The sequence below is a fragment of the Lepus europaeus genome, chromosome 19 (genome assembly GCF_033115175.1).
Source record: "Lepus europaeus isolate LE1 chromosome 19, mLepTim1.pri, whole genome shotgun sequence".
NCBI lineage: Eukaryota > Metazoa > Chordata > Mammalia > Lagomorpha > Leporidae > Lepus > Lepus europaeus.
In genome coordinates this window covers 20,456,124-20,479,731 of record NC_084845.1, presented here as the reverse complement: position 1 = coordinate 20,479,731, position 23,608 = coordinate 20,456,124, and the positions used below count along the sequence as shown (strand labels likewise).

General features: G+C 38.6%; 1 protein-coding gene across 1 annotated transcript in view; it reads left to right on the top strand.

The window, feature by feature from the left end:
* The window catches only part of URI1 (URI1 prefoldin like chaperone), an 87,451-nt gene that overhangs the window by 27,031 nt on the left and 36,812 nt on the right, over positions 1-23,608 (top strand). The window contains exons 2-4 of the mRNA XM_062177088.1: positions 7,819-7,853; positions 22,056-22,134; positions 23,150-23,285. Of these exons, the coding sequence (XP_062033072.1) occupies positions 7,819-7,853; positions 22,056-22,134; positions 23,150-23,285 (250 nt within the window). The remainder of the gene's footprint in view (positions 1-7,818; positions 7,854-22,055; positions 22,135-23,149; positions 23,286-23,608) is intronic.

The following is a 23,608-nucleotide window of genomic DNA, read 5'->3' as shown; positions in this document are numbered from 1 at the left end:
TTATCTGACCGCTCTTTGTTTACCAGGGCATCTTTGCATCTTTCCTTTCCTTCATGCCCCCTCCCCACATTTAAACATGTTTATTTGTTTGAAAGTGCAGGTGGGAGAGAGAGTGTGTGGAAGAGTCAGCCTTCCAGCTGCTGGTTCACTCCCCAAATGCCTCCGACAGTCAGGCCTGGGCCAGGCTGAATGAAGAGCACAGACCTCCATCCAGGGCTCCCACCTGGCAGGCTGGTACCCCGGTACTTGAGCCAGTACTTGCTGCCACCCGGAGTGCACATTAGCAGGAGATTCCAGGCACTATGATATGGGATGTGGGTGTCCCAAGTGATGGTTTTACCTTTTGTGCTGCAATGCCTACCTCTGCTTGGAGGCTTCTGAACTCTAATTTTTGTTTCATCCTGAGCTCGGCCTTTTAGAATTTCCATTTAGCTTTTTGGCATTTACAGCTTCTGATTTTGCCAAATGTCAGAAGATGCAATCCAGTAGCGGGTTTCAGACTTCTCATGTCTCATTTAATTGCTGGTCCAACTGCCCAAGCCTCTGCTTGTTTCCGTCTCCCAGCCATAGCTGTCTGCTCAAGGCCCAGCATAACCCTCAGCCTCTGGCCTGTGCCCAGAACTGTGTGAGGAAAGAGCGGCATCAGATTATCAACCCTGTTCTTCACAGTAGTCCCCTTTGAACCCTCGTCTCTCTGAGCCTCATTGCTTTGGCTACTCTTACTCATGTGGGTTTTCTAGTTGGTGGTAAGATTTGAAGTTACATAGCTAAGTTGCAGTGATTTAGTTTTTATTACAGCTTCACTGGTGGTGGTGGTTTCTTTGAAATAAAAGTTTGCTCCTTTAATTAGTGTAAAATGACATTTCAGAGACTGATCAATTTGTCTTTGATATTAGTGGGGATTTTTTCCCCTACACTTTTCTAGTATTTATGTTTACTCTTTAATGAATTATTTGTTTCCATTTGGTTCTAAACAGGCACATTATTGCCCTACTCTGTGCGGCAAATTTATTCAAGTGTTCTTAGAGAACTGTAACCATAGAAATGCTTGGAAAGAAATTCTTTTTAAGAAATCAGGAGGAACTCAAGGGCAGTAGTTTTGTGTGTGTTTTCTGGTTCCTTGTACATTTATTTTGTTACTCCCTGTACCAGCTGTTTTGGATGACTTGCTATCTTGTACAATTCCATTGTGATCACCCTTTCAGAACCAGAAGCTCTAATCACTTCAGTCTTTCTTTAGGTCCAGAGTAAATTAGGTTAGTGCAGGTAGTGGCAGGTGTCTGCGCTCTCCATTTACTGTAGCTACAGATGGAGAAATGGGATTCTTTGCAGAGTGTTGATTAGAGAAGGGCAGGGTTTAGGAGGAAGGTGTAACTGGAGATGGAATGATTACGTCTCTAGTGAAACAATGGGTGGGCTGCAAGCTGCTTAGGCAGTGCTTCAGATTCAGAAATACGGGTCATGATCTCTTACCTGCACATCAGAGGTGTGAAAAGCTCTTGAAAGTAAAATTATGTCTAGGTTTGTGGCATATTCATGTATTGACAAAATTAGCTAGAACTGATTTGAGTGAGGCATTTATTTCATTTTGAATATTCATGTTTCACTGCAAGTGTTATATTTGATAACAGGGAGTGTTCTGTAATATATAATATGTGTACTGTGTTATCTACTAAAACATAAAGTCCCAAACTTTGAGAAACATCCTGAGGTTTCTGGTGAGGTGACCACAGAGTGTATTTGTATTAAAGGCTGTGTTGCATGCTCATTGTATGGCAGGTGCATGTTGGGGAGTTGAGTAGACAGGCTCTTGCCTCATGGAGGTTTCATCTGGTCCAGTTAGAATTTCTGGTATACCTCATTCAAAGATTCTCAGAAACAAGCTAATGTCTTCAGTCTTAGAAACAGTATTTTTGGTAGGAGGAAAGCTATATAATTAGAATACCTGGAATTAGGATAAACAAATGCTGAAAGAAAAAAGAATTTAATTTGTAAAACCAACAAGGAATGAGATGTACAATACCAAACTTCTAGACATAGCCCAGTATTCGTGTAAAACAGCAAGTTTGAATATTGAGAGGGAAGGTCTTAGAGGGCTGTGTCAGAGAAAACTGACTAAAACATAAAAGTAAGGATTAAGATGGTGGTTTTTATTCTGCCCTAGCTAAAATTTTAAATAGCATTTGAGTGTTTTAAGATGTGAGTCCAGGGCCGGCATTGTGGCATTAGCAGGTAAAGCTGCTCTCTGTGATGCTAGTATCCCATGTGTGTGTCGGTCCTGGCTGCTCTGATCCAGTTCCCTGCTAATATTCCTGAGAAAGGAGTGCAAGGTGACCCAAATGCTTGGGCCCCTGCACCCACGTGGGAGACCAGAAAGAAGCTCCTGGCTCCTGGCTTTGGCCTGGCCCAGCCCCAGCCTTTGCGGCCATCTGGGAAGTGAACAGCTGGTGGAATATCCTCTCTTTCTGTCTCCCCCTCTCTCTCTGTAACTCTGCTTTTCAAATAAATAAAATAAATCTATAAAACAAAAAATGAACAAGTGAGTCTATATAATTGGACTTAGCTTTTGATAACAGTTTAATTTTTTTGGGCATATTTCAAGTGTACATTACAATAGTTTTCTTTACCTTTGTGGTAGTTTTAATGTAGTAATACTCAGTTAATTACAGTTTATTGCTGTTAATTGCATTTTTTTCTGTTAGAAACCTATAGTCAGTTTCTTCCTTTGCACAAGGTTTATTGAAAAGATTGTTGTATTTTTTTCCCTACTTTTGTTCAAAGTGCACTTTTGTATCCTATGGCAATGACATTTACACATCTCCTTAATTGATGGGCAGTCTGGACAGTAGGAAATTATTTTCAACCTTTTGGTAACTGACAGACAACAGTGTATGTCCAGTGGCATCCGCTGGCTTCAGCCCTGCGCTATATTTTTTCCTTTTTGACTCAGCAGCTTTAAAACCAAACTTGTAAGCTCTGTCATGAAGCTACATTCTAGTACAAGAGGCAAACCATATAAATTTAGATAGCTCTGGTTAGTACAATTCCCAAACTGTTATTCTTCACATTAACTTAGAAAGAATTTCAAATTACATGACAGTCTAGAAAAGTTTTAGATTTAAAGTGGAACATTTTTCAGAGAAGTGTCAAAAATTAAGATGGAAACTTACTCTTTTAGGATTTCTATTTCTGTTTAGTTTTAATGTGGCACTGTGTATGCGCTTGGAAAACTCATAGGTTGATGCCCCCTTGTGGTCTACTACCAGAATAAATCGGACAAACAGGCAGATCTCACTGTATGTTAAACTATTCGTTCGTTCACTTACAAAATAATTTTAAGAAATAAACTCCTGGAGAAAAGCAGCAAAGGAATTCTTTTTTGCCATATAACCTACTTAAAATGTATCAAATATTAATTTAACCCTGAAACAGAATATGTTTGTTAGCTGGACACTGATGTACAGGAATTAGTTGTTAAAAATATTACAAGGAGCTGGCATTGTGGCACAGTGGATTAATCAGCTGTTTACCATGCATCTCATATCACAGTGCTGGTTCAAGTCCCGGCTGATCCACTCCCAGTCCAGATCACTGCTTCTGGACCTGGGAGACAGCAGGTGATGGCCAAGTACTTGGGCCCCAGCCACCCATGCAGGATATCTCTATATATAGAGTTCTAGTCTCATGGCTTCAGCCTGGTGTAGCCCTAGCCATTGTGACTATTTGGGGAGTAAACCAGTGGATGGAAGATTTCTCTCTGTCTTCCTGGTTCTCCCTCTTTCTCTCTGTTACTTTGCCTTTGGAATAAATAAATAAATCTTTTTTAAAAAGCTGAGATGTGGTAGCAATTATGGAGTTAACCCATTACTTCCCTGCCCTACGCTTAAACACCTGTATGTACGTGGATGGCTCTTGAGAAATTTATTTATTTATTTATTTATTTTGACAGGCAGAGTTAGACAGAGAAAGGTCTTCCTTTTCTGTTGGTTCACCCCCCAAATGGCTGCTACGGCGGGTGCACTGTGCCGATCCGAAGCCAGGAGCCAGGTGCTTCCTCCTGGTCTCCCATGCAGGTGCAGGGCCCAAGCACTTGGGCCATCCTCCACTGCCTTCCCAGGTCACAGCAGAGAGCTGGACTGGAAGAGAGAAATTTATTGTTTATACTTAGCTGTTTGATCTGAAAGGACCAGGAACTGTATGAGGCATTGGAAGAAATAAGGGTCTCCATTTGTGAACTGTTGAATTTAATGTATTTGCTTTTACTAACATTGTTGGAATGTGAGTGTGGTAGAGAGGAAGAAATGGAGGAGAAATAGCAACAGCACTCAGGGTTTTAAGACAGACAGACTGCAAATCTAAACAGCTGCTTTTCTTCTGTTATCCAATATGTTGCATGATGGTTGGAAGCAGTCCAACATAGGGGAATATGGGTTTTGGGACTAGATAGACCTGGTTTTAAAAATAATTTAATTTCCTACAGTTATTGGTCAGTTGAATAATACTGGTTATGTTACTCCATCTCTGAACACAGATTTTCTTTCTTTAAAAAGAGATTAAAACCTTCCTCACTGAAGTGTTTGCAGTTTGATTTTCATCATATGGAGTCTTGGCATATACCACTGTTGTTATTTCTCTTAGGTTAAGAACAGTTTTGAGTTATGATGAAAGTGTACCATGTGATTTTTGTAGCTCCTAAATTGTTAGTAAAAATTCTTAATGAGAGACTATATCTTAAAAAGTGGTAAATCAGTTCATAGTTGCTCTTTACTGTGGACTTACTGCTGTGTTACTGTATAAGTGCATATTTATAAATTCATGTCTGTGAGACTGGTCATTATATTAAAGAATTTACTAGGTTATTTTGATAATTGAAACCTAGTAACCAAGTATATATTTTTTAAGATTTACTTACTTATTTGCAAAGCAAAGTTATACAGAGAGAGAAGAGACAGAGAAAGATATCTTCCATCTGCTGGTTCTTTCCCCAAATGGCTGCAAAAGCCAGGAACCCAGGAGGTTCTTCCAGGTCTCTCCACATGGGTGCAGGGGCCCAAGCTCTTGGTCTACCTTAACATGCTTTCCTAGGCATGTTAGCAGGGAGCTGAATTGGAAGTGGAGCAGTTGGGACTCAACCTGGCACCCACAGGGATGCTGGTGCTGTAGGCCAGGGCTTTAACCCACTGAGCCACAGCGCTGTTCCTGCTCCCTCAATCTTTTCTTCAAAAGCATACAATGTTTTTCTTTAGCAGCACTTTTGCATATTTTGATGGGCTTATCTTAAAACAATGACAATTAAAACTAGTATTGTTCTTCCATAACTACTTCACTTTTGTGGAGGATGAGAACAAAACAAAGTGTTTTGGATTTTTTCTTTGTTTTTCAAGAATTACTTGCAGAACCAAACTTAAGACAGTGGTTACTTCATCTTTTTAATAATAAAAGGAATTAATTTGAATAGTCTTTCAGAAAAAAAATCTTTAGAGTTCAGAAAAATAATTTTTTTTGAAAAGCCCAAGTACATTTAACTTTGACTTGTATGACTTTGTCCTTTCAAAATTTAACTTGGTAGCTAAGTCATAAGAATTTATTAATTTTTTCTTTTGAATAACTTGCTGTAAGAAAAGAAAGCAAAATCTCAGCTTATAAATTTAGCTGCTTGGGTTCAAATGTTTTTTGAAAGCAGGTGGGCTGTACCTCATATAAACGCAAATAAAAGTAGACACTGTCATAAAACTCTTTATTTTCATACCTGCCTTTTTTTTTAATCTTTCTCCTTATTTCTAATTTCCAAAATATTGCCTCTCTAGCTCCATTTGGAAAGTGTATCTGATATTCTAAACACTCTGTGTAACTAATAAAGACTTTAAATGTTTAGGTAGCATTTTGGTCATGAAAATTTCTCTTATATATCATGAAATGGATGTTTTGTTGTTTCTTTATCCTTGAATATCTGTTTCTGAGGAAAGTATTTTAGGAAAGAAAAAGGCTGAGGAGTAGAGAAAGGATGGCTGGAACAAAGTGGAGGGTAGACTGGGGGCTGTTGGCAGGGACACATGCCATTCTACCAGTGATGTGTGTTTTAAACATAAAGAGCGTGTGTGCCAAATTTACATATTTACTAATTAAAAGGGCTTCCTGGAAACATTAAGTAGACTATCTTCTATAACCTTTAACACCGTCACTAATGGATATAGCCTAGAAAATTCCATCGAAGGTCCTTTAAATAATGTAAATGATTATGAATATGTAACTAGTTAATATGCAGCTACGAGAGGATTATCATGTAGAGGTTAATGAACATTCTGCTCTTATGGTGTGCAGGGCTTTTCTTTTTGTGCTTTTGGCTTACTTCATGCTTGGAAACACATGCATTGGGATTGGAAAACATCCTGACTGTTTCTGGGTCTCATCTTTTACTGGGGTTGTTATATAGGAACTTTATAAGAAGGATTTCATGAAGATATTTTTCTTTTTCAATTTACATTTAATTCTATTTGTCTATTTTATAATTACTGCCAAATCAGAAACACTGGAATGGACTGATGTGGTTTAGCTTGGCTCTTCCAGATGTAAAGTCAGTGCCCTATTATGTATTACCACTGTTATTAAGTGTTGCTGTGTGATTGATACTTACTGAGAGATGTTCATTCTAAAATGGACTTTTTATGCTGAGTTAATGTGTAGTATGGTTGGAGATCTGATTACAGCATGTATTTTGGTACAGGATTGCTGTCTTAGTATTTAAAATGTCCCAAAGGAGAAGACATTTATTTCAGGAATTAAATATTATAATGCAGGAATTTAGTGACAGGTCTAAAAAAATCTTGTGATTTTTGGTTGAAGCATCGAGCATATCCAAGAGACAATGCTGGTATTTGGAACAGTGAACTCAGGCTATGTGTTGCAAACCAGATCATACTTCTATTTTTTTCACATGATCTTGTATTAAGCATTTTGGTTTTTATCTTAGTTTCTCTCTCTCTAAAATGGTGCTAGTGTATTCTAGATTACTGTTTAAATTTTTATTAATCGACTTTAAATAGATGGTTAGCAATCTTTGAAAATAGTGTTAATTTTAAAATTAGTATTCAAATATAGTGTTAAATTGCATTTTTTTCCTTAATGACTTGTGGTACTTGTTTTCTGTCATTTTGAGAATCTGTTGAAATACCTATAAAGAAAACAAATAACTTTTATGTTTGTTTTAGTTTAAACTATGAAGTGCTTAACATTATATCATAATTCACTGGGAAAAAAATAAGCTGTTCAGAGCATCTCTTTATACCAAGTATTTCTTCTTGAAAATGTAGTAGAAAAATATCACTGAACTCATTTTTAATGCATCAGAATAAAAATTACAAGTGAAAACATTTGGAGATATACTGACAAAATAAAATATTTTCACTACTGTCATTTTTTAAAAACCGATGAAACGTGGATGTACCATTGGTTTCTTGTTATTTATAACATTTGTGTATTCTACAGAATATGTAACATTGAAAACAGGTCTGTAGATTGTACAAAATACTAGTTATCTTATATCATATGTCACGTAATAGTTATGAAGTGGGTTTTGTACCAAAGTATGAATCGGAAAGCTGTAATTTGTTCTGCAGTTATCAGCTTGCATTAGAGGGTTATGATAAAGTGTGCTGTTTAAAAAGTACCATTCACATCTCTGTGCATGTGACAAATAAAAATGTATACTGAGATGCTGTTAAATCTGTAAAGCCACTGTTGGAGTTTTCTGATACACTGATTTTGTAGCTTTGTGCATAGCCCTGTTTTTTCATGAGTAGTTATCTGTTTTCATGACAGGTGGTCACTAACTGCCAGGAGAAAATCCAGCATTGGTGAGTGAAAGATGGTTTTATTACACTTCTGCAATACTGATGAGATCACCCAGTTGTATTTAAATAATATGTATACTATTTTTTTGGTGTGTGTTTGACCAGTAATTGAATTCTTCTAGTAATCTCCATTTTGAATGCCTTTGGTACTAATTTATGTTGTCTTTCATCCTTTCCTGAGTTACGTGTTCCCTGATTTTCTGAGGTTGTGTTACCATTTGTGTTTATTCTGATTCTTTTTTCCTTTCCTTCCTTTTCCTTTTTTAGTTAGGATGATGTTACATTGTGAAGTGGTGACAGTCATTTTTCAACCTAACTAGTCATGGAAAGCTCTATGAATATTTCTTTTATTTGTAGTAGAAAATGGAATCAGTTATTTTAAAACAGTGATGGGAATATGGCACAGCTATTCTTTCCCAAAATTTGAAAAAAATTAATGAATTTCCTATGTTTCAGAGCTTTCTTTATATACTACACCTTTTTTCAGGAAGGAAGAAAGCATATCTATTTTAATGTGCTAATCTATAGTTAATAGGACAATGCTTGGTAAATGACACTTTCTTATTGCTGTTGAGAAAACTGCTCAATTTATTGGTGAATAAAATGTTATATTAAGAGTTGTCATAAGGTATAGCTGTTGACCTTACAGAAATCAAATTACAATATATCCAGGCTGTGTTTACAAAGATTTTACCAAGAGAACAACAGGAACTGTCTTGATTATTGTCTGCAGGGTTATTGCAAAATCATGGTAACTGCCCCTTTAGTGGTGAGATTAAACCTTTGGTTATACACCATCAAGCATATAATATTTTAAATTTATTTTAAGAGGCTTTTTCTTCATGCCTGAGAGATCTCCAAGGAAATAATTTATAGTTAGTGTATATCAATGTTCTTTTGGTTTAAATGCACATAGGCTGCAAGCAGTGGATAAGAGTGAAAATCAGTGTAATCTGTACACATCCACTTATTAAATTTTGACCATTGGCTTGCAGAAAGTAATCTAAACTAATAATATCCATTTTATAAGTAAAAATTCAGGACTTCATTAATTTTCAATAAATGCAGTGTTGTAGTTGCATCTATTGGTGGTGTATGTCTGTCAACATTTCCATAATAGGCCATTTGCTTTTGCATTACACATTCAGTTCATGTTGAAACTTGAAATGCAAGTCCTTCGCCAAAGAATGTTTTTCCCCTGCAGATTTGGCCAAAGTGATCTGTTTTACAAATAATTCCCAGGGCAAGTTTTATTAATGTGGACCTCTATCTATTAGTTTTGGTGAGGAGTTCAGGAAATTAGAAAAGGTTGTATTCACTCAGAATAGATACCACTTTACACGTGTGTGTGGGTAACCGCCTGCTTCTGGTTTGCTTTGTGATTCTTTCCCTGTTAGATAATTCTTTAAGGATAAGGGAAGGGGCATGTTTTCATCTTTTTATCCACAAGCCCTTCTACTGTGTTTGGCACAAAATAGGCACTGTGTAAATTTTTGGATAAATGAAGACCAAATATGTAGTTATTATATGTAACACTTTAGTCTACAAATAGTGTGCGCAAGTGTGAGCAATGATAGAAATGCAGCAGTTACTTCTGGGGGGTGGGGAGGGGCTATTGTGACCCTCAACCTCACTTTGCAGTTTTTCTAAAACCCTCCAAACTACAGAAGCTTTAACATACTTGCATATACATATCTTAAAGTAATATTGGGGCATTTAGGTACATGAAAAAATTAAATTTTTTTTTCCATTTAAATTTTGCTTTTTTTTTCTCTGAGTCATTTCTGATTATGGCTCAGAAAACAGACTTTTCTGTTTGCTTTTAAATGAGGATCTGTATGTGGTATCATGATATCGCTAGAATTTAAATGGCCATTGAACTCATCAATTTATATATTCAGAAATTGAAACCAAAATGTCTTCAGTCCTCTGAAAGCCAGGAAATTGCTGTTTGGGAGCATCGTGGAATTCTGGTGATATTTTTACATTCTCTTAATTCCTCCAACAATGATTGAGTTCCTACCGCATGCCAGTATTGTGCTATTCGGAATTGAAAGACCCCGAGATGGAGAAATTCATACATAGTCAGATGCTAAATAAGGCAATGACAATAATTTTGTGCTATTTGCAGAGATATTAAGCAAGTACGGAGGGAGTTCAGAGGCTAGAGCTGGTTTTAAGGGTGTCTGATATACTACTTTTAAAAGCATGCTGGTTTTTCAATTCTTCTTTAACCCTTGATGTTAGCCTAGTCCAAAATATAATTAATGTAGCTAAGCTCCTGTTCTTAATGGGCACATACCAATTTAATAAGAACAGTGAGTAAAGTATATGATTAAAAAAATACATTCTTATAATAGTGGTGTTTGTAATTACTTGTGTGTTTTTAAAGGATTCTTTAAGGGACAAGTAATGTATATTCTTGACTTCAGAAATAATCTAAATTGTATTTCTTTTAAAGATAGGACAGGAAGTAGAAACATATGTAGAAAAATAGCACTAAAAATGTTCTGGAACCTCAGATCTGCCCAGGAAAATCTCTTCCAGAGAATTAATTTAAATCCTAGAACTTTGGTGGACCAACACATTTATAGTACTTATGTAGTTAAAACAGATGAGAAGGAAATGTTTGAGCCTAATAGAAGAGGATTCGTGCATTGCTGTTTTAAAGCTAATAGTGGTTTTCAATTTGGTAAGGACATTAAACATTTTTTGAAATATATTTTTCCCCTTATAATCCTTTTTACTTAACTTGGGAAATAAGTATTATAAAACCTACACAATTTTTTTTTCACTAAAATATGAATATGCCTCTTACTATACTATTTGGTCCACTGGCAGCTGATTATTCTGTTTGTTGACTGTAACTTAAAATGTATTTTCATTGTATTTGAAAGGCAGAGAGCTAGAGACAAAGAGATATTTATTGTATTTCATCCACTAGTTCACTTTTCGAGGGCCCTCAACAGCTAGGGCTGGGGCAGACTGAAATCAGGATCTGGTCTCCCATGTGAGCAGTGGCAGGAAACCAAGTACTTGAGCCATCATCTGCTGCCTTCCCAAGGCATATATTAGCAGGAAGCTGGATTGGAAGTAGAGGAGCTGGGACTTGAACCAGGCATTCAGATGTGGGGTGCAGGTGTCCCAAGTGGTGTCTTAACCACTGCATCAAACACCTGTCCCCGATTGTAATTTTTTATCTTTTACATCTTTATTAAGGAGCATGGAGTTTGGAGTTGCAGACCTAGATTTGAATCCTGTTGCTTACTAATTTTATAACCTTGGACAATTACGCTGAGAGTCTCAGTTTTCTTCTTGTCAAGTGGTGATGATAATACTTAACTCACAAGGTTGTTGCAGTAGAGAGCAGATGAGATAATGTCTATAGAACACTCAGCCTGGCCCTCAAGTATTAATAGTAGCTCATATAGTTTCAAAATTTTACTGTCAGTTAATGAAGCCAATGCTTTGTAAATATTTATGCCATTATCTTTTATAATGGATAATTCACTTTCTAGGCACACAACTTTACATTAATATTTTAAAGTAACTTTTTAAAAATATTGTTTTATTTACTTTAAAGGCAGTTATAGAGAGAAAGAGATAGAGAGACCTTCTATGTGCTGGTTCACTCCCCAAATGGCTGCAACAGCCTGGGCTGAGCCAAGCTGAAGCCAGGAGCCAAGAACTCCATCTGGGTCTCCCATGTGATTGGCAAAGGTCCAAACACTTGGGCCATCTTCTGCTGCTTTAGCATTAACAGGGAGCAGGGAGCTGGATCAAAATTGGAGAAGCTAGGATTTGAACTGGAGCTCATACAGGATGCTATGATCAATGGTGGTGTCTTAACCTGCCGTTGCCACAGTGCCAGCCTGTAAAGCAACCTTTTAATAAGAATTTCCAACAAAAGGGGACACAATAACATACTCAGTTCTCATGTTACCTATCAACTAGCTTCAATAATTTCAACTCATGGTTTTATCTAAAGTTTTGTTTCAACATCCTGTTCCTACCATCTACTCCAATCTCCAGTAATTTTGAGATGAATCTAAATCATATCTGAGTCATATTGCTAATTAGTAAAATTACTCCAGATCATAGTGGTTTAAAACCACAACCAGTGGCTCATGCTGTGGTGTAGCAGGTAAAGCCACTGCCTGCAGTGCTGGCAGTTCAAGTCCAGGCTGCTCCACTTCTGATCCAGCTCTCTACTATGGCCTGGGAAAGTAGTAGAAGATAGCCCAAGTCCTTGGGCCCCTGCATCCACATGAGAAACCTGAAAGAAGCTCCTGGCTCCTGGCTTCAGATAGGCACAGCTCCAGCTGTTGCGGCCAATTGGGGAGTGAACCAGTGGATGGAAGATGTCTCTCTCTCTCTTTCTGCCTCTCCTCCTCTCTTTGTGTAACTCTGACTTTCAAATAAATAAATAAATCTTAAAAAAAAAAAAGAAACCCAACCATTTACTTGTGCAGGACTCTATGAGTGTGCATATTGAGGTTGGTTGCAACCATTCGGTGACTGTCCGGAATGGTTTTGTTCATGACCTGTGGCTAACGCTGGCTGTTGGCTGAACTTCTCTCTCCATGGGTTCTTCTATCCAGCTTACTTGACATGGTAATCTCAGGGCAGCAAGCATGGAAGCTGTCAGGCCATGTTCTTCATCAGAGGAACTCACAAAGGCAGACCAGATTTAAAGGTGGGGCAGTAACCTCCATCTTCTGTTTTGACAAGAGGAGTGGCAGGCAGATAATCTGGTCATTTTCATTGCACCATGGATGACTTCTATTGAGTATGTCCCACAAGCAAAAAGAAGTCTCATTACTTCATGTTCACTGGTAGGAATTAAATGAGACAGTATGACTTCTTCATATGTATTCTTAAGGATTCCTTCCTGTGCTTTTTCATAAGAATTTATATTGTAGAAAATTTGGAAAATAAAAGCATAAAAATTATCTGTGAACTCAACAACTAAAATTAACTAGGCACTTTGGGCTATTTCTCTTTTACTTAGACTACTATTTTTTAATGTGGATTTTAAGCTTTTCTGTTGGTTTCACTATTTATTTTATTCTTAGAGCAGATTAGTTATGAATGAAGAAATAGGTGTAAGAAATGATAACTGACATGCTTTGAGTCACATGTATGGTTCTTGTAGGGAGAAACCTAGAACAAATTCCTCTGACCCTTCTTTACTATGCACATGTCCTTTGCACTCATTTATCATTGTTGAAAAGTTAAATTGAAAAAATCTAGTAGAATGTTATTTGTATCCATCTTTCTCTATTTGAAAGGGAGGGAGGGAGAGAGGCAGAGAGACAGATAGTGTTCCCCCATCTGCTGTTTCATTCCCGAGGCCCACAATGGATAGGGCTGGGCTAGGCTTGAACCTAGGAACTGAGAATTTAACCCAGTCTCCCACATGAGCGGCAAGAACCCAATTACTTGAGTCATCACCACCACCTCCCAGAATCTAGCTTTCTGCTAATGCATCAGGGAATGCAGCAGAGGATGGTCCAGTTGCTTTGGCCTCTTCCACTCATATGGGAGACCTAGATGGAGCCCCTGGCTCCTAGCTTTGGCCTGGCCTAACCCTGGATAGAGATCAATCAGTGTCCACCTGTGTGCCTTCCTCCCTTCAAATAGATGAAAATAAATAAATAAATAAATAAAAACCAAACATTTAAGAAAATAAAAATATCATTTCTAAAGAAGGCCACGGGGGCCGTCACTGTGGCACAGCAGGTTAAAGCCCTGACCCGAAGCGACGGCATCTCATATGGGCCCTGGTTCTGGTCCTGGCTGCTCCTCTTCCGGTCCAGCTCTCTGCTATGGCCTGGGATAGCAGTAGAAGATGACCCAAGTCCTTGGGCCCCTACACCCAAGTGGGAGACACGGAAAAAGCACCTGACTCCTGGCTTTGGATTGGCACAGCTCCGGCTGTTGCAGCCATCTGGGGAGTAAACCAGTGGATGGAAGACCTCTCTCTCTGTCTCTACCACTCACTGTAATTCTGTCTTTCATATAAATAAAATAAATCTTAAAGAAAAAGGTCATGTACCAGAATCTTATTATAATTTCTTAAATTAAGAAATAAAAAAATTATGTCTCTGCTCCAAATTAACCCAGATGTTAACACTAATGTAAATGCCTTTTTTTCTCCCTTATAAGAATCATATATATATATATATATATATATATATGTATGTATTTTGTTTGTTTGTTTGTTTAGGATGTTCTGTAAAGGGGAGAAGAAAATGATTGGAGATTTTCTTTCTTTTTTTAAATTAAGGATTTATTTTATTTGAAAGGCACAGTTAGAGAGAAAGAGGGGAGGGGGGGTCTTTTGTCTGCTGGTTCACTCCCCAAATGGTCTTAATGACCAAGGTTGAGCCAGACTGAAGCCAGGAGTCAGGAGCTTTGTCCAGGTCTCCCATGTGGGTAGCAGGGACCCAGGTACTTGGGCTGTCTTCTGCTGCATTCGCTGGTGCATTAGCAAGTAGCTGTATCGGAATTGGAGCAGCAAAACATGAACTGGCACCCACATAGGATGCTGACATAGCAGGCGGCATGGCTTTACATGGTACGCCACAGTGCTGGCCTTGATTTTTTTTTTTCCCCCTAAAAAGACCAGTTTAATGTTTATTTTCTGCCTATTCCATTTAGGCAGAAATTAGCAAGATTTTCTTTTTTTCAGTCAGTGATTTAACATATTTTTATTACTTAAAGATGGAGATTGGAGTCTTTATCCCTTACCTCATGCAAGGGATGTAGAACTTAGATTTTTTCCTTATGATGACATTTATGAGAAGGATTAAAAGATGTAGAGGGGCCCGTGTTGTGGCATAGTGGGTGAAGCCACAACCTGCAGTGCCATCATCCCATATGGGCGCCCGATTGATTCCTGGCTGCTTCACTTCCAATCCAGCTCCCTGCTAGTGGCCTGGGAAAGCAGCAGAGGATGCTACTGCTTGGGCCCCTGAAGAAGCTCCTGGCTCCTAGCTTCAGACTTGCTCAGCTCTGGCCATTGTGGTCATTTAGGGAGTGAACTAGCAGATGGATGACTCTCTAATTTTGTCTCTCTCTTTTTCTCCCAACCCCCCTCCCCATAATTCTTTCAAATAAATTTCTTTAAAACATCAGAAAAAAGTAGAATCCTTTTTACATTTCTTTATCTCTCTCTCTCTCTCTCTTTTTTTTTTTTTTTTTTTTTTTTACAGGCAGAGTGGATAGTGAGAGAGAGAGACAGAGAGAAAGGTCTTCCTTTGCTGTTGGTTCACCCTCCAGTGGCCGCTGCGGCCGGCGCATCTCGCCGATCCGAAGCCAGGAGCCAGGTACTTCTCCTGGTCTCCTATGCGGGTGCAGGGCCCAAGGACTTGGGCTATCCTCTACTGCCTTCCCGGGCCATAGCAGAGAGCTGGCCTGGAAGAGGGACAGCCGGGATAGAATCCAGCACCCCAACCGGGACTAGAACCCGGTGTGCCGGTGCCATAAGGCGGAGGATTAGCCTGTTAAGCCATGGCGCCGGCCAAATTTCTTTATCTCTTTTAAAACATTATGAAAATCTTCATACATACAGAAAAGTTGAAAGAATTGTAGAGATGAGCCTTGATTAGGTCTAAACCTCAATCTACTAACCAGTTTTCTTTCCTAATGGCATTTCAAAGTAAGTTATGACTTGAGTCAACTTCACCCCAACATACTTTTGTACATACTTGCTGTTTCTCACTTTTTTTTTTTACAATTTTATGAAAATAAGATGTTTCAATGGGGTCTGTCCTGATCTTAGTTAACCCTTTAAGGTGAATGATCATTAGTAGTTGTTTTTATATGGCTTCATTTGCTACTACTTTTGAAAATTAAATATGCCTCTCAGCAGGCATGTAGCATGTGATGAACAAGGTTCAAAAGAAGCCTGTCAAACCGTCTATATACCCAGTAATGGTGCTTTAGTTCTTATTTCCCACAAGAAATGTTGCATGATCATATCTGGTACAAATTAAGTCTTTTTTTTTTTTTTTAATTTATTTGAAAGGGAGAGTTGGAGAGGGAGAGGGAGAGGGAGAGGGATAGGGAGAGGGAGAGGTCTTCCATCTGCTGGTTCACTCCCCAAATGGCTGGGGCTGGGCCAGGAGTCAGGAGCTTCTTCCAGGTTTCCCGTTTGAGTGCAGGGACCCAAGCACTTAGACTGTCTTCTGCTGCTTTCCCAGGGTTATTAGCATGGAGATGTTTTTGAAATGGAACAGTCAGGACTTGAATTGATGCCCACTTGGGATGCTGGTGCTGTAGGTGACGGCTTAACCTACTGTGCCCCAACACTGGACCCAACAAATTAAGCCTTATTTATTAGATAGAACTTTGAAATTAATAATCGCAGGCTGGGGTCAGCACTGTGGCATAGCAGATAAAAGCCACCACCTGCAACCTGACATCCTATATAGGTGCCAGTTTGTGTCCTGGCTGCTCCGCTTCTGATACAGCTCCCTGCTAATGCACCTGGGAAAAGCAATGGAACATGGCCCAAGTGCTTGGGCCCAGGCTACACATGTGGGAAACGTGGAAGAAACTCCTGGCTTCTGCCTGGCCCACAGCTGGTCATTGTGCCCATCTGAGGAGTGAACCAGTGGATGGAAGATCTCTGTCTCTGTCTCTCCTCTCTATAACTCTTTCAAATAAATAAATAAAATTCAGAAACATTACAGGCTGAATTAAATCTGTAAACATCATGTACGGTGAAACCAAATACTTAGGTCTATCTACCTGTGTTTTATAAGTAGGCTTGAGAGGTTTATCCTCACTGTATCTGGGTTTTGTTTTACATTTGAGAAATATTTTTAGCTAATGCCTGTTCTATATTTTAATGTGAATAGTGTCCCAAAATTAGTTATATATTTCTAATAAAATAGAAAAATATTTTCATATTTTGATGCAAATAAAGATCACTTACTTAGCTTCTGTAACATACTGGTTCTTAAAAAAAAAACTTCTGTGTTTCTCTTCACAGAGGCTTTGTGGTCTGTAATGCAGGGACTGTTAGGAGACTGTTCTTTCAGCACTCAGCCTGGACTCTGTGACTGGTGTGGCCTTTCAGTAAAGTTGTTCAAGTTAGAACTTCCTCCACAGACACTGCTGGCCTCCTGCTGGCCTCCTTTCAAAAAGAATTTCTGCCTGGGATGCATTTAAATTAGCTTTCCCTTTTCCTGTGTTTTTAGGAAAGAATTGTAAATTTAGAAATAGTAGCTCCAGTCTTCAGCTGTTATATAGTGTGTACATATTTCTGGGCTGGAGAGAATTACTAATGATATATTTAAAATGGAATATACATGATTTGGAATATTGACATTGATTTCTGCTGCTACCTTGGGTTGATATTCTCTCAACATACAGGAGATATTTTGTTAGGAAGTCTTTTTTTCCTGGTATTTACCAAAATAAAACATATTGATTGTTAACTTTGATACCAGCTTCCTAACAATCATAGAAACATTTAGATATCTATACTATATATTTAATTTATTTTAAATACAGAGTTACAGAGAAAGAGGGAGAGACAGAGTCTTACATCTGCCGGTTCACTCTCTAAATGGCCACAATGGCTAGGGCTGGGCCAGGCTAAAGCCAGGAGTCAGGAGCTTCTTCCTAATTTCCTATGTGGGCTCAAGGGCCCAAACACTTAGGCTATCTTCTGCTGCTTTCCCAGGTTCATTAGCAGGGAGCTGGATTGGAAGTAGAACAACCAGGACTCAAATGGATGCCCATTTGGGATGCTGGCGCTGTAAGCTGCTTAACCCACCTAACACTGGCACCAACAAAGTAAATCTTATTTATTAGAACTTTAGGGCCGCGCTGTGGCGCACTTGGCTAACCCTCCACCTGCGGTGCTGGCACCCCAGGTTCCAGTCCTGGTTGGGGCGCCGGATACTAATCCCGGTTGTTCCTCTTCCAGTCCAGCTCTCTGCTGTGGCCCGGGAGGGCAGTGGAGGATGGCCCAAGTGCTTGGGTCTCTGCACCCACGTGGGAGACCAGGAAGAAGCACACGGCTCCTTGTTTCAGATTGGCGCAGCGCCAGCCTTGGCAGCCATTAGGGGAGTGAACCAACGGAAGGAAGACCTCTCTCTCTGTCTCTCTCACTGTCTAACTCTACCTGTCAAAAAATAAATAAATAAATAAATAACTTTAAAATTAATAGCTGCACGCTAGGGGCTGGCACTGTGGTGTAGCAGGCTAAAAGCCACTGCCTGCAACCCGGCATCCCGTATGGATACCAGTTTGTGTCCTGGTTGTTCCATTTCCAATCCAGCTCCCTGCTAATGCACCTGGGAAAAATGCGAAACATGGCCCAAGTATAGTCCTTGAGTATTTGCAAAATTACTTCTGTGAAATATATGAAGAGTCTTCAGAAAGTTCATGGAAAATGTGCATTATGAAAACTCTACATGATTTTCAAAATTGTTTACCAAAAATAAGCTTATTTGTAAACTATTAATTTATTTGAAAGGCGGAGTGACAGAGAGAGGGGGAGAGAAAGAAAAGAGAGAGATCTTCCATCCACTGGTTCAGTCCCTCAATAGCCGTCACAGTCAGGGCTGGACAAGTTGAAAACTGGGAGCCAAGAACTCCATGCTGTTCCTCCCACATGGGTGGGTGGGCGGAGGTTGGGCAGGTGTGCCTGATCAGAAATGGGAGTAGTCAGGATTCCAACCAGCACACAGATATAGAATACTGGGGTTGCAAGTGGTGGATTAACCCGCTATGCCATAGTGCTCTTTCGTTGGTTCTTTTCAATATTTTATTTTTAGAAAAGCTTTAAATTTACAAAACAAATTGTGAAGTAGTAATACAAAAGATTCATATACCCCTCATACCAGATCCCTATTATTAACATCTCAGATTAGTATATTTATCACAATGGAGCATACCCAGCTTCCCCTAGTTTTTTATTCAAATTTCTTCCATTCTCTCGCTCTACCACCAAGGCTCTAGTAATCAACTTTCTGTCTTCTGTGTTAAGATTTTTTTTTTAAATTTTTGCTCTGACATATGAGAGAGGTGGTGATATTTTTATGTGTCTGGCTTATTTCTCTCTCTCTCTCTCTCTCTCTCTCTTTTTTTTTAATTTATTCATTTGAAAGAGAGAGAGAGAAAGAGAGAGATATCTTCCATCTGCTGGTTCACTCCCCAAATGGCTGCAATGGCCAGGGCTGGGCCAGACAGAAGCCAGGAGCCAAGAGCCAGGAGCTTCAGGTCTCCCATGTGGGATTATGTTGTTCTGTAAACTTTCTTAGATACTCTTTTGTAAATGTTTGTATTCTCTAGATTGAAGAATGAGTGTTTGCTGTGTGTAGGCACTGAACCAAATCTGGTCTTTCTAGATGCCGTCTCATTTACAGCCCACACTGACTCTTGTCTCCACAGCCCCTGAATGTTTAAGTTCTGTGATACTGTCTTTCAGTTGTGGCATTTGTATCAAATTCAATGACATTAACATAGAATCTCACCTTAGTGGATGATAGTCTTTCTTGAAAATTTTATATTTAGTGTTTTTTGATACTTCCTGGAAAAAACAAATATTAGAACTAACATGATGCTAATTTTTTTGAACCTGTGAGTAAGTTGGTCATTATTCCTGTTTTACTATTGAACATATTCAACCAGGATTAATTTGTGTAAATTCACCCTCTGGTTTGACTAAAAAGGCATTTGTATATAAAAGCACTGTGTATGAAGTTTTTTGCCATTAAAAAAGATATTTATTTGAAAGGCAAAGAGTGACAGGGGTTGGGAGGTACATAGAGATGGGGTGGGGGGGGCAGAGAGAGAGAGAGAGAGAGAGAGAGATCTTTCATCCCCTTGTTCACCCTCAGATGACTAGGGATGGGCCAGGCCAAAGCCTGGAACAGGGAACTCTATATGAGTCTCCTGTGTGGGTTGACAGAGTCCAAGTAGTTGGGCCATCATCTCTTGCTTTCTCAAGCACATAAGCAGGTTGCTGAATTGGAAGCAGAGCTGCTGTGACTCCAACCGGTGTTCTGATATGGGACCCAGAGTTGCGAGTAAACCAGTGTGCCAGTTTTCTGCCCTTTTATTAATTTAAAAAGTTACCTATAGGATAATTTTTGCCTTAAACAGATAGAATAAAAGACATTATGTATACTTGTAGAAGAGAGATTTTGGGAAAGCACCTGAACACTAGAAAATGAGAAAGCCTGCTTGAAAAGAATATAGGTGAAAAACCTAAGTTAAACTCATGGGCTTACCTCGCTTTGAAATAGGAGATCTAGGGGCCAGTGCCTGCAGTGCTGGCATCCCATATGAGCGCCAGTTCAAGATGCTGCTGCTTCACTTCCGATCCAGCTCTCTGCTATGGCCTGGGATAGCAGTAGAAGATGGCCCAAGCCCTTGGGCCCCTGCACCCGCGTGGGAAACCTGGAAGAAGCTCCTGGCTTCAGATCAGCACAGTTCTGGCTATCAGCACAGTTCTGGCTGTCGTGGCCAATTGGGGAATGAACCAGCGGATGGACTCTCCCCCCTCCCTTTCTCTCTCTCTCTGCGCCCCCCCCCCGTCTCTCCCTCTCTCCCTCCCTCTGCCTCTCCTTCTCTCTCTGTGTAACTCTGTCTTTCAAATAAATAAAATCTTTAAAAAGAAAGAGATCTGGCTTTTCTCCAACCTGCGGTTTTTCTATCTTCTTTCCTCATTTTCTTTTGTCATGAAAAATGTGATATTTACAGTAATATTTTTAGCATGAATAACATGTAAAATTCCTTGAGAACTTGAGTAAATGAGGTAATTCTTATTAATTATGTTAACTGTTGCTTTAGGGGAGCTACGGAGTAAATTGAAACCAATTCCATGATGTTTATAGCAAAGTCAATTTTAACTGTCTAGAGAGTATTCTGATTTCAGTTTGGCAATACCTACAATATCATTTAAATTATTTGCTGAGTTGGTGAGTTCTTTTGCCTTTGTTATTTTTGAAAATTGACAGCACTCTTCTGCCTAGAAAACTTTCAGTGCTTTGAGGCCAGTGCTGTTGTATAGTGGGTAAAGATGCTGCCTGCGGTACTGGCATCCCATATGGGTGCCGGTTCATGTCCTGGCTACTCCGCTTCCAATCCAGCTCTCTGCTGTGGCCTAGGAAAGCAGTGGACGATGGCCCAAGTGCTTGGGCCCCTGCACATGTGTTGGAGACCCGAAGAAGCTCCTGATTCCTGGCTTCAGATGGGCCCAGCTCTGGCCGTTGTGGCCATTAGGGGAGTGAACCAGGGATGGAAGACCTCTCTCTCTCTCTCTCTCTCTCTCTCTCTCTCTCTCTCTTTCTGCACCTCTACCTCTCTGTAGCTCTGCCTTTCAAATAAATACATAAAAATCTTTAAAATAAATAGAAGAAAAATGTCAGTGCTTATCTGTAGCCTAAGACTGTTAGGGAACATTAAGGCAATCTGATCTCTAGGGGGAGGTTTGAACAGGTGCCTCAGCATACCCGCGGAGTGTCCTGCAGGCCAAAGAACTGAGAGGGCTCAGAGCTTCGAAAAGTGGCTGTCTCTGCTTCTGCAGAGTTACATCTTTTGGTTGTTTAAATTAGTTTCTTCAGTAGCTCAACTTTGATATAACACAAAACAGACTCCAGAGCCACATGGAAATACTTTTTTGTTTTACCACTCCTAATTTATTCTCCCTCTATTTGATTCTCTTGCCTTAATCACATTAGTGTGGATAATTGAAGAGGTGATGACACCACGGATTTTTAGCCTAGAATTTTCTGACTCAAGAATTTGATCACATTTTGTGTTTATGATTCAACTTCACAGCCAGTGTTTTATTCACTGAAAAGGTGTATTAAAAACTCCTTTTCCTTCATCTTGATTTCCTGTTTCCTTCCTTCCAAAGAATTTCAGGCCCTCTTTCATTGTCTCCCTTAAATTCCACCTTGTATTTAGTCCAGGGGGTCTACTTTAGGAATCACTAATTTTTAAGATGTGAGTGAGTGTTCTGCCTCTTAAAAGCTGAAGTCCCTGAAAGGTCTTTAATAAAAAGGTGGCAGGATAATGCCATTGCTAAACTTTGTAAAAACAGAACTTTTTAAAAAAAAGTGCTTTAATCTTTAAATTGCCATAATTAAGATTTTGTTATCTTGTCCTATACATAGTCTAAATGGGAGATGCTAATTTGTCTATTTTTTATAGTATTTGGTGTTTTTTTGTCAACAGGATGAAGGTAGATAATGACTATAATGCCCTTCAAGAAAGACTCAGTACCCTGCCTGATAAGTTGTCTTATAATATCATGGTAGGTTTACTGTGTTTCTTTTAAAGTAATGCATTGTTTCTTGTAAACATATTAACTATGTAAAATAATGTGTCTTTGTGCTTTGTGTGTATGGGTTCACAAATTGCACTGCTCATGGACTGTATCAGATAACCAGCATACTGTGGAAAGTTTGCTTTGTTTCACTTTTAGCAATATAGCAGCTATAGACATAGTTGGTGTTTATTTTTTTCCATACATATATAATAATTTCATATATTACATTATGGTGACATAATGACAAAAATGTTATCACAAAATTTGACATATTTGATGTGCATACTTACTACATAAAAAACTATGATTATGACAGAAATATAGCACTGAGTCATTTCCTGTTAGCCAGAGTAGGGAAAGGCCGTAATGTTTTGTATTTCACAGATTTAAACCTTAGAACATTGATTTTTATATAAAAGGTGCTGCTAATTTTTGTTTTAATGATCTTCATGCCAACACAGTGTTCTGTTCATGAGCTCTGGGTTAGAAGCTTTCATTGCATAAATATTCTCATGAAGTCTTTGTTCCTCTTATTCAAGCCCAAATATTTTGTGACTTTTGTTAGGTAAACTCATTAAAGCTATTTGTTTAGTAATTCCTGCTCTGCAAAAAGTGACTATTTTATTGGAAATAATTTTGTTTTCCTTATCAGAAATACTCTTCATTGATAATATTTCAGTTGTTTTTCTGTTATTTAGATTTAAGGATTAACAAAAAGTATAACCATGCAGAGACAGTACTATTTTCTTTAATAACTGTTTGTAAATGTGCAAATTTATTTTTCTGTCTTAACATTGGTTTATTAAACTAAAGTAGTTTTCTATAGATTGTCCTAGTGAAATTTTAATATAATATTAATTTTTTGTAAAGTTGTTATTTTCTTTTTCCCAGTGTATAGGTTAAAAATAACTCAATGTAGAGCTTTTATGCTAAGTATTTCATAAAGTATATTTTTTACTATTTAAATTTTTTTTTGCCTTTTTCTTTTTTTAAACAATAGGTACCATTTGGCCCCTTTGCCTTCATGCCAGGAAAACTTGTCCATACTAATGAAGTCACTGTTTTACTTGGGGACAACTGGTTTGCAAAGTGCTCAGCAAAGCAGGCTGTAGGTTTAGTTGAGCACCGGAAAGAACGTAGGTACCAGTTATAAATGGTGTTTCTTTGTTGTGTATGTCTTTTTTCACAAATTGACTACCCGATAGACTGTTTATTAACAAAAGTACCTTCTGAAGTTTATTATGGGTAGTTTAAGTTGGACCAACATTTGAGAGTAGAGTGAAACTTCTGGGTTGGAAATATCACTGACATTGGCTTATTTTCAAAAATTACAAAGTGTATTTATGTGTAGTTTTGTATGTAGAGGTTGGGAAAACAAAAGTTTTGGAGACATTTTATGCTTTATAATTGGTTTGTTTTAGTTGCTTTTATGGACTGAATTTTGCTTTTAATACTTTAA